Source organism: Artemia franciscana, chromosome 1 (assembly GCF_032884065.1).
Source record: "Artemia franciscana chromosome 1, ASM3288406v1, whole genome shotgun sequence".
NCBI lineage: Eukaryota > Metazoa > Arthropoda > Branchiopoda > Anostraca > Artemiidae > Artemia > Artemia franciscana.
Window position 1 is genome coordinate 42,729,697 of NC_088863.1, and position 12,578 is coordinate 42,742,274.

Here is a 12,578-nt window from a genome sequence, read left to right on the forward strand (position 1 = left end):
CCGGGACACAGGGAATATAAATGACGATCGGGACACTCAATGGGATACCGGGATACAAATCACGACCGGGACACAGGGAATATAAATGACGACCGGGACACAGCTACAACGGGGACGCCGGGGGCACAGGGGGGATATATAAATGACGACCGAGACACAGGCATTGTTCGAAGAGAAATTACAGACCGGGACACAAATGACAACCGGGACACAGGGAATATAAATGACTACCGGGACACTCAAAGAGAAATTACAAACTGGGACACCGGGACACAAACGACGACCGGGATACAGGGATTATAAATGAAGACTGGGACACAGGGGCACAACTACAACGGGGACGCCAGTGGGCACAGGGGGATATATAAATGACGACGGGGACACAGGGAATGTTTCGATTAGCAATCACCATTAACAAAGCTCAAGGGCAATCATTAGAATAATGAGGTATAGATCTGAATACGGATTGTTTTTCCCATGGACAATTATATGTTGCATATTCAAGAGTCAGTAAGCCTGACAATCTTTTTATATGCACTGACAAGTATGCAGACCGATATACCTTATAACGGAAATACAAGCTTGGCTTCAAAATTGGCTTCTCTGCCCCCTCTCTGTCAATCTTTTCTCTTTTTCTGTCCCACCTTACCCTTTAGCCTATATTACACTTAGTATTTTGTTTTCTTTTAATTTTTTTTCTAAGCCTGTAAATTATCAGTAGCGTGAATATATTTGCAAATTATGTACCATAAATATAAAATGTCTTAACAAAATATACCTTTAAAAAAATAAAAACACCCTCTATTGACTTAAAGTATATGATTTCAAAATAACTTTTGAAGGCTCGTTTATCCCTTTGCATGAATTTCAACGGTTTTCAGCACTTCTTTTGTTTTCAACAATAATTATTTGTTTTAATTAATGAGCAGGGATGGATCTCTTCTTCTCACTTCAAATCATTAAAAAAAACATTACAATAATTTAAATCATTGTTTAGCAAAACGATTTTTACAAATAAACCGTATTTTCCAGCCTGTTTTAAAAACAAAAACGGCGCATCAACGAGTAATTAAATGCAAATTGTCTTCAGTTAGAATCATTGTAGCCACAGTTGTGTCTTTGGAATCGATAATTATAAAAAATGTGCTCATTTTGTGTTATATTTTGACTAAATAATGTTTTGTTTTGATAAGATGATGAATGGACTAATCCCTCATTGACAATAAGGTCTACTAACAATAACAAATTTTAACCAAAAAGATATTTAATAAAATATATACAAGTGCTATGATAATAAAATACTACTTTAGTTAAGGCACGACAAAGATAGTCAAAACAAATATCAAAGATAAATCACACACTCAAATCAAACTAAGACATGAAACAAGCTTCCTCTGGGCCCAGTGCTTTATTTAAGTTAAACATTTTCGAAGCACATATTTTGTCAATTGATGTGACTGTTTAATCAAATAAATTGTATAATGTATTAATTTTTTGAACCCGTCAATTTGGGATCATATAAAGAGGTAAAATCATTTTCATAATGACAGGTTATTTGACAACAGAAATACTGCTTTCTTTGACAAGTTTTTCTTTTAGGAGGTATTTTGCTCAGAAACAGAACTCTTTGAATATTGAAAGAACTACATGGTGTAGATATGTCAGCTGCTTTATCACATAATCTTCCTAAATAAAATTGCAATTTATCAGAACTCTTGCTATTCTTTCTACAGACTGTCAGCGGAGTTCTTAGAACAAATGAAGCAGCAAATGAAAAACTATTGAAATCTATTATACACAACATAAATATGATATCATAGAAAAAAATATATCAAATATACTGGAAACAACACAAACTAGCAAAAGTTGAGAGCCCCTCATTGCCGATGATGATTATGAGCTAACAGTCGACTGTTGCTTAAAAATTCCCTATATATCTCACAATCGATACCGGCCTATTTCTGGTTTCAGTGTGTACCTTACTACTGAAGTTGTCAGTCCCTTCAAACTTTCAAACTGGTATATCTCATGAAAGAATTTTTCTACAAAAAATATGACATATATTTTGGTCAGCTCATCAAGAGCTATCGACTGCCATTCATAAAAATCTATCTGTCTTGGTCCAAAAGTTGACATTTTTGCCGTAGGCCAAGTTTCTTACGTCATCACTTAGAAAGGAGCAAAGGATAAACTCTAATTTTTTTTTTAGCAATGATACATCTTATACCATTTCTGTATCGGCCTATTTTTGGTTTCAGTGTGTACCTTACTACTGAAGTTGTCAAACCCTTTAAACTTTCAAACTGATATATCTCATGAAAGAATTTTTCTACCAAAAAATGGATGATATACTTTGATCAGCTCATCAAGAGCTATCGACTGCTGTTGAAAAAAAATCTATCTGTCTTAGTTCAAAATTTGACATTTTTATCGTAGGTCAAGTATCTAACGTCATCACTTAGAAAGGAGAAAAGAATAAACTCTAATTTCTCTGGCAATGAAAGAACTTTTAAATTTTAAGAGCCATGTCTGATACCATTTCTCTACAGCAATCCCAAGTGCAAAAAAAAACCAATGATAAACTTAGCTGCAATCACGAACAGAAATGGGTAGAAACAATAGTTTTTCGGCCCCACGCAAGAATTCAACGCAGCTTTTCAAAATGCAAAGTCATATTCAACAATCCGGCCTAAGGTTCACGTTTTCTGTGAAAACCGCAGAGGTTAGACCCTTACCACTTTCTAGGAATAAGCTGAAATCGGAGCGCCAGGAAAAAAAAACCGACAAAACCAAAGTGTTGCTCTCGCAGCATAATGAAATAAAAAGAATCTTGTTCAACCAAAAGTAAGGAGCAACATCAAAACTTCAAAAGAACAGAAATTATTCTGTATATTGGGGGCATCGTTCCCTTAACTCGCGCTCTTTACGCAACAGTTTGACTTTTAGCCCTGACTCTTTAGGAAATACTATTCAAATACAAGGGCTATTGATATCGAATGGGAAGTATTTTCATAGACCATTTTCATAGAAACTTTAGACTTTATCGTAAAGAGCGAGGGTTGAGGGAAGAACAGTCCCCCTCATATACGGAATGATTTTGTTCGTTTTAAGTTTGGGTTTTTTTCCCTTAGTTTCATATGAGCAAACTTGTCTTTTTATGATAAATTACCATATAAGTTTTCGTTGCAATCTCGGTGATTTCAAAAAGTTCTCTCATATGGTATGATATGTGTAGAATAACTCTGATTTGGTATATTTGTCCTTTCTAAGAAGTGTTTCAATTCTAGTGAGGGTGAAAGCTGCTATAATTAATTGTTTTTGTCTGTTTTTATTTATAAGGAAACCGAAAAAAAATATGTGGGTTGTGGATTTTGTAAATTCAAGATGTTAACTTTGTATACTTGAGTTTTAGCTGAGGTACCATTAATGGGGTTTTATTAAATTGAAAATTGAATAAAAATATTATTAAAACTAAAAAATGAACAGCTTACTTGAAAATAAGAAGAAAATAGAAGACGACACACTTTGCGGTAATGGCTTTAGCCATTACCGCATGAAAAGACACTGAAGTTGGAGTTTGTTTAAGGAATGTTGAGACCAGGCCTGGATTTACCAATAGCCCACTAGGCCTGACTACGTGCCAATGGATATGGAGGAATCCCCTTACTAAACGCTCCACGTAAAGGGTGAACTTGACCTCACATGGTGGGTGGAGACCACCACAGGGACATTCAATAGTTAGACTCCTCTAGCTAATCAGGTCCCAGGCATAGGGTCAGTTGGGCTTGCGACCCTCCACCCGAACCTAATTGCAACGAATAGTGATGTTATTGCCTAGGATGATCGATCCTCTTTTACCCTTCAAGACTTCAGCGTGTCCCCGGACCAAAATTTGACCATCGTTTGAACGTTGTTGACCAAGGTGGTCTTCACCTGGCCACCTGGAACGTTCTGACCCTTAACTACCCTGGAGCAAAATCAATGCTTACGCTAGAACTCAAACGTTTTGGTGTGGCTGTAGCAGGCGTAACTGAAGCTCGCCTTATAGAAAACAACTCTGAAGACATCGGTGAAGGCTATCACCTAATCTGGTCGGGTGATCAGAGAACCAAAACTAATGGAGTCGCACTTGTGCTAGACTCTCGGACCAGGAGGTGCCTCCTTTCTTACGACCAAATATCAAACAGGATACTAACAGCGTGAATCCAGCACGAACATGGAAAATGGACCAACATTGTCTGCTACGCCTCAAAAAACCAAGCCTCAGATGAGATGAAAGATCGTTTTTACGCCCAGCTGTCTAGCATCCAAGCAAAAGTATCCCCTCATGATGTTTTAACCCTTCTTGGCGACTTCAACGGCACTGTCAGAGATACAGACGGCGTTTGGAACAATGTCCTAGGACCTGTATTACCCTACTGCTTGAACGACAATGGTCTAAGGCTCCTTCAGCTGTACAACATGCACGATCTCGTGATCACCAACCAACTCCCTTTTTCAAAGGAAAGAAGTTCACAAATATACCTGGTATAGCAATGACGGACGAACAAAAAAAGATGTTAGACTAAGCAATCGTGTCCCGACGCTGGCATTCCTCTATAACTAATTGCCGAACTTACAGAAGTGCAGAATTGGGAAACACCGACCACAGGCTTGTCGTCTTTAACCTTAGACTGCGCCTGAAAGCCCAGAAAAGTGACCACCGTCCTCCCAAATTAGACCTGAACAATCTCGCAAACTCCAACACGCGCCAGGTCTATGCTGTCTCCATCTCAAACCGTTTCGACTGTGTTGGTCAAGTTTTGGGATCTGAAGAAGCATGGCAACTATTTAAGGACGGCGTACTGCTTTCGGCCAAAAGTACTACCGGTCGTTTGAAGCCCAGAAAAAAGTCCTGGATATCGCAGGAAAGTTTAGATATTAATGAACAGCGTCGTAAAGCACGCCTAGCGAAGAACATGGTTACCTACAGACATCTTAACGGCGTAAGAAATAAATTCCTCCACAGAGACAGAAAGCTGTTCACCGAGAAAAAGGCCGCTGATCTCGAGGAGGCCGCCAGAAGGGGTGACACAGGCGCTCTATACAAACACTTTCGGGATCTTACAGATGGAAAGCCATCCTTCCTAGGCCCTATCATATCTAATGATGGAAATATTATCACTGACGAGAGCGCTCAACTGTCCACCTGGAAGGATCACTTTTCTTCACTTCTAACCCAGGACTGTGATAGCCAGCCCGACCCTGACCTTCTTCAAGTTGCATCCAACACCCCTGAGGCTCCGTGTGCAAGCGTGCACCACCCTTTCACCTCTACAGAAATCTTGAAATCTCTGAAACGGATGAAAAACAACCGAGCCACAGGAGTCTATGGTATCCCTGCAGAACTGCTGAAATATGGTGGGACAGCGACCCTTCTCTGGCTCCAAGTACTGTTTTCCATAGTATTTCGTACAGAATGGATTCCAAAAGACTGGCGAGCGGGCATCTTTCTGCCTCTCTGGAAACGGAAAGGCGGTCGCAGAATCTGCTCCAACTATCGTGGCATCACACTCCTCTCTGTAGCCGGGAAGCTCTTCGTTATGACCCTCCTGGACCGCTGTACCACTTTCCTCAGAAGCCAACGAAGAATCCAACTAGCTAGCTTCATGCCAGGAAGGTCCACCGTGGAGCAAATATTCACAATGTGGCAGCTGATAGGAAAGACTCGAGAATTTCAACAAAAAGCATATGCTGTCTTTGTGGATTTCAAGGCTGCTTTCGATTCTGTCGACCGGCACCCGTGCTGCACGGCGGGAAACGCCCAAGAGGTCGTCTCCCAACCAGATGGAAGGACACGACAGGTGCCTTCTTAGTCATGGCAAATACTCAAGAGGATGTCCACATCCTTGCAAGAGACCGGTCCAAATGGAGGCACCATGTAGCATCACTCTCGACGCCGGAAGCATTTCGGCAGGAGCATTAAGTCAAGTAAGTCAAGCCACTAGGCCTAGGCCTAAGGGCGTAAAAAATATCAATGAGTGATATTTTTTAAGCAAAAACTCGACTAAATTGAATTATCGCGAAAGTGCCAGGTGCACTCCGCCGCCACACAGCCTATTCACAGAAAGGTGATTTTAAAGCAGCACAGGAACTCCACGGCCAGTTATAAAATGTCAGATTTCTCCCAAGAATGACAAATGAGAGTTTGGTATTTCATTACTTTTAGCTCATTAATTGCGTTCTTTTTAGTGCTTCCACTATCCCTGAATTTTCGGGGACGTTCCTGACAATCTCACAAAAATGGAGCGGCAATAACGCTTGGACCTAGGAGCATCAAAGCTTTAAATCCAGCCCTGCTTGAGACACTGGAAAATGTTCTGAAATGAATCTCGAGCTTGGGCGAGGGTGGTTGAATCCTGTTTGAAGATTGAGTCCTACAATGTTTAAATTTTAGCTTCAGACATATTTCAAATAAAATCAGATGTATGAGTGCTGGTTTAACTGTGCTATAATTCACCCTAGATCCTTAGTTTGTTGCAGCTCAAACTCCTTTCAGCATTGAATTTGGACAAACCCTGCGTGGATGACTCCGAGTCCTGTGTCATAGTCCTTAAAAGCCCTGAAAATAGCCCTGAAAAAGAAATGAGGAGAACAGGAGACGATAGACGGCATATAAAACGCCTGAAAGCATTGTCATATAATGGTTTATGTTTTTCTGATGTTCTATTTTTAAATTTTAGAACTTCAGGAACGTTCAGCCAAGTTGAACTTTCCTAGAGTAATGGTGCTAGGACTATTTTGAGAAAATATTTTAGTTTTACGGATTGTGCTTTAGTGTGAATTCTTTTGTATTCTTTCTTTTTCTTTTTCATTTGTTTTGCTTAGGATGTCCCTTGGATATAGGGTCGAAGTGTTCATTTAAAGTTACATTCCACTGTCTTGTATAAAATAATTTCCCTATTGTTCTTCTTATTCTCAATGAGGGAAAGGCAGTGTGGTCTTCGTCGCTATTTATGTAGGACAGTAGATGACAGCCGATGTTTATAATTGTATGGAGTGGTTTAATATATTTACAAATCTTTAGGCAAATATAGGGCTAAATTCACTCTGAAGAAAAATGACGATAAAATTTTAATTCAATAGTAAAACTGTCTCATCCTGTGAAAACATGGGAGGAAAAATTTAGAAGTGCTTATCGTGTTGTGAGGGAGAATTTGAAATCTGAATAGCATGCTAAGAGAGCACAAAGATCAGTGACAGACAGTGTATGACAAGAATTTAAAGTAGGGGGGACGTGTACATGAAGATGACAGTAAACAGCATTGACTTTCCAGATGAAGCAATCGTTTTTAAAGGCTAGAGGATTATTTTCTAAGCAAGCTAGATCTTAACATAAGTTGATAAATCCCTGATTCCACCTGTGGCAATTGAACAGGTGGTATTTGATATGTTTAAAACAATTATATTTGTACGAACCAAAGCCCTGGACTGAGCACGGTGGAGCAAACGGTCTTATCTGTCAACCTATCTTTTAATTGCTTTTAGAGACATCCTGTTATGTTTTACTTTTTCAAAAGGTGTGATGTCATTTTTCCCTTCAATGAAATACTTAAGAAACAGAGTATTTCATACGGCTCCATTATGTGTTAGAAATGGCCGTCACTGCATTTTCGAATTTGAAGTAGCTTCCTTCAAAAAATATTTAGGATTTAATAGCAGTCAGGATTTGACCAAAATCGAGCTTTGGGTGGGGCTTGGAAAACAAGGGTATAGCTTCCTAAGGTAAGATATGGGCTTTTCTTCAAAAATGACTAGTATCCATAGTTCGTCCCTTTAATCTGAAACGTTTCAGATTAAATCTTAATCTCATCGTTGAAAGGGCTGCATTTCAGACACATCAAATTATTTCGATTGCAGTCGGGTAAATACTGTAAAATATCAACTGAAAAACTTTAATTCTGCCAAAATACCCTATTTTCCCTCGTTTTTCTTTTTTTTTCTCTCTTATAAAGCTTATGGTATATAGCTCAGCAGCTTTTAGATTACAGCAGATGATAGGGATGAACAAATTACGAATTTAAACAAGAAGCTTTCAATGATTTTGTAACTGGGCAATATATGAGGGTAGCAATATACTTATACAGGGTAGCTGTATAAGTTATTTGATCTTACTCATTTTTAGTTTTGCATTTTTAGCTAAACTGACCGTTTTTCTTCCTTCTAAAATTTTTTTATTTAATTATTTTGAAGAAAAATAAGCATTCCGACTTTAAATGTAGTTTTCTGTAAATAACCGAGGAGAATTCATTTTGAGCGATTGATTGTGTCGAGGTCTTCTTTTTCTAGAGAAATGAGCCATACAAAAAATAATTGCAATAAGAACAACCGTAAATGAGCCGACGAGAATATACACAATACGTCTCTCTAAAGTATTTATGGCGCTATGGATGTTCAGTTCCTTGCAATTGATCTCATCTAGTCCTGTTTTAGGACAGTGAATTTGTCCGTCACACCATAGCAAAGGGTTGATACAACCATAGAATTCTGGGCAATAGAATTGACATGGATGAACTGAAAAGTTATCTGTCTTAAATTGATAATTGACACTATAATAGCTGAGCTCAGGCTTTTTCTCTTGGTGACTATAACTTCTCTCTATTCTTATTATATCGACAGTACAAGAGGTACCTCGTATCTCAACGTACATCATTTTATAAAACACATCCTTTTTAACAGTGTCAGAGTATATTTCAACTGTTTCATTTGCATTTTTTTTCGGACAAATAACCGAAATTAGTTCACGAGAAGAATAAATAAACACACGATCTTCACTTGGACAGATATCTTCATTATGCATTTCACTACCGGCAATCCTGATATAATTTGAATACCTGAGAGCAATAGGTATGACCATATCTTGACTACAGGAGGGAGATTTAATGCCAGAATTACACTCTCGCAAGCTAATTATACCATTACGGCTAAGGGAAGGTAGCATATAATTACGTTTAATGTTATCAGTATACGAATAAGACATACGAAAGTTAAATTCCCGTGGCCCATTATTTCTCGTCATACCTCTAACTTCGTATCTTAAAACAATATGGCTTGATATGGATTTGAATAAGAACATTTCAACTGAAGAACAAATGCAATGTCTTCTGAACATAACAAAATTGTCAAATATTTCATAAATATAGAGCGCCGCATAGTTTGGTCTTTTGAAAACACAAATCCAGCGCCCAGAAACGTCTAAGAAGTTTTCACAACTAAACACATTCGCAGTAAAGTTTTCAAAGAGTAGAGTTAGGATCCTGTCTTGAGCTGGCTTAAACCTGTAATGGCATGTAAGAGAAGTTTTGCCGCCTGAGCCGTAGAAAAGATAAGCGCTGGGTGAGCCTAATGCTCCATAACTACTCTCTTTTAGAGTAAAATCACACTGGCCAAATCCATTAACTTTTGAGGAATCGCTAAAGTAAGAGTCAAGCTCCATAAATTCAAGAGTTTTGTTTATAATAACTACTTCACTAGATGTATTCAATACAGCATATTTTGAACTGAGGACTTGGTTTGACGTAGTATATTCCATTTTACTACTGATAAACCCATAATGCAGTGTATAATAAACACTCGGGTGATTAAAATTATTACCAAGTAATACTTTCAGGGTTGCAGTTGAAGTTGTTGTAATAAAGCTGTTTTCTAAAGCACATAGTCTCAGAGAGTTCACTACTTCCCTTTTATTTCTACCTTTTTTAACTGATAGCGGTAAAGTACTATAACAGAACTTGGAACTACGCAATTCTCTGCAGTTATTCTGATTTGTATTGTTTGTTTCGCTCCACTTATATGAACAATTTTGTAACAATTTACTTGAAATGTGTTCACACAAAGGAGGATGAGCCTCGTTACTAAAGTTGGCGATGAGACGTGAATCGTCACCCAAACCATCAAGAATCTGGATTACAGCATTACTTCTTTTCTGAGTAGAAAGTTCCCAATTAAACAAAGGCTTAAAGCGAGAAAAATAGAATAAGATTCTTTCGCCGAGAAATCCTTCAAAAATAAAGGACACTTGAGTAAGATCTCTGGAGTGGAAATCTGGATTTTCTAAAATCCCAAATTTAGACACGCTACTACTTCTGACACGTACTTTAATGGCATCTTTTTTGTTTGCAGTTTCTGGAATTGAGGTGAGAAAATGACTTTTACGAATTTTCAGAGGAATTACAAATCCGTTCTGGTATATTCTAGTCGGTAAGGGGCTGTCATACTTTGCGCTGTGATATACTACAACCATATCTTCTACCAAAAATGACGCTTTCTGTAAGTAGTTACTTTCGCATAACAACATTAAAGTTGAGCTTTCATTGACCGTATCTTTTCTTATTTCCATCCAATCAATGTCCCTAGAAAGAAAGACAGCTAGTCACAGAGAAAAATTTAAGCCTAACAATAACCGACAATCTTTTTTGTCAGATAAAATGTTTGTACAGAGCTGAATTGAATCGTATTTCGGAAAAATTCAAATTTCAGGGGAAAAATAAATATTTATTAACCTCCCCCTCCCCTTCCAGAAATGGTTTTCCAGGCTTTTTCATCAAAAAAAAATATTATTCAGTCGTCAAGTTTTTCCACCCATGATATTTTTTTAATTGAATGTAATTTGACCCAAGAATTGTAAATAAATACAGGTTCTTGATTAAAAACGATCATAAATGATGGAGTTTTGATGAAAATACTTCTGGTTATCCTGGGTTTTGTTGACAAACAGATGTATTCTCAGTTCTCACGTTGAAAAACGAGCTTAAATCCATTAACTGTAGGTGCAATTGGAGAGCAAATAAAATAGTTCTTTCTAGATTTATTTATTAATTTAGAGCATTAAGTTGAGAGCATCAGCTGTACCAATTGTAAGAATAACGGTAGAAACTGTAAATGCAAGGTAATTTCAGATGCGCCCAAAATATCCCTCAAGAAGTTGTCGTTTATTGGGTGTGTTAATCAATTCAAAACTCTGAAAAAACTCATTTAGTTGAGGTACCTGATGTACAAGCGTCAGTATAGTCAAGTCTCATGGTAAACAACAAAAAATCTAAGATATATTGTAATTTTATAATCATACAACATACCAAACTTTAAATAATGAGAAATAAAAAAGCCTGTATCAACATTAATTTTTTCCAAACATTATGTACTATTGCTATATCTTGTGTTATCGCCATCATACAATTAGGAAAGCTCCTGCTCGAAGCTATGTGGCCTAACTGTATGTCTAAAATCTTCACTCTCATTAATTAATCAGAGCCAGGCACGTACGCAGGAATTATCTTCGGGGGGGGGGGGGGGGCAAAAACATTCGAAACAGCAGATATAAAGTAGCACTTTTTTATTTAGTAACTAAATAAATACAAAAAGAACTCGTGTCGGAAAATACAGATTACCTTTAATCTGTAGTATTGTAGCGGATGGAGGAAGGAGACTGAAGCCTCAAAAGTATGTTTTAGGCTCAGGTTATGTTCATAGCGATTTAGAACCAGTGATTAATCTATTATATCTCACTGAAAGGGAAATCTTAGGGGTTAATATTGCAGTATGGGTGCTGTGGGGGGTAGCTCTTATATTGCGAAAACGTCGATTTTAATGAAAAATGATAGTTTCCAAAATTGATCCATTAAAAGCTGTAATTTATCCTGAAAAGGGGAGGATAAACGCCCTAACATCAAGGATAGTTCTATTTTGCCGTGAAAAGCAAACTCTCTTTACAAAAAAAGTACAATCACTAATTACTTCAAAGAGGGTAAAAATTTAGACAGAAAATGGGTTAATAATTGGGCATTGACTTGACCAGATAACTCTATGCTTTAAAATCCCAAAAAAAGGCTTCACACATGTATCTAGATTCTTAATAAATGTCCTGCTTTTGCCAGAAATCCCAAGAAACCATGGGGGAATTAAACATTTCACAAAATTTCGGGGGAGGAGAGGGACCGGGCCCGAAGGCCTTCCCCCCCCACCTGCGTACGTGCCAGATCAGAGCATAAAGATTATACTTAGAAATTGAATAATTTTGTACGTGATACATTACTGGTAATCTGCTATTCCAATGTTCAGTTATGACTCCTATAGAAAAAATTCTACTTACAGTACCTATGTGATTTATGTGAAATATGGTGAAATTGAAATTTACCAAAAATATAACTCTAAACAAAATACGCTGATCGCTGATAATGTATAATACGTATAAATGTTAATCAAAATTTTCAAACGGCGAAAAACTTTCCCTAGTCCAAACTATAGTTTTTTATACAAATTACTTTTAACCATGTGCAGCGCGTCAAAAAGATTCAAGACTCAGACTTTGGTAGAACTAGATATCTCACAAGTATGTCAAATATAAACAGAAAATTGGTGAATACACTCACTGAAGAACGAAACTTCTTTTTAGTCTGGAAATTACTACATGTACTACATGTAAATCAATTCTTCCTGTCTGACTTCTGGTGAAAATTATGAGAAGAAAAAAAACCTTATATTGCCATGACGTGGTAACATAAGAAAGTATTTCAGGAAAATTGGTAACGGTCCTCAATTAC

At 37.5% G+C, this 12,578-nt stretch overlaps 1 protein-coding gene across 3 annotated transcripts in view; it reads right to left on the reverse strand.

Moving 5' to 3' along the window:
* Positions 1-1,246: 1,246 nt before the first annotated feature.
* The window catches only part of LOC136029983 (uncharacterized), a 79,750-nt gene continuing 68,418 nt past the window's right edge, over positions 1,247-12,578 (reverse strand). For all 3 annotated transcript variants that reach the window (XM_065708573.1, XM_065708581.1, XM_065708563.1), the window contains one exon: positions 1,247-10,391. In XM_065708573.1, the coding sequence (XP_065564645.1) occupies positions 8,252-10,391 (2,140 nt within the window). In that variant the 3' untranslated portion in view covers positions 1,247-8,251. The remainder of the gene's footprint in view (positions 10,392-12,578) is intronic.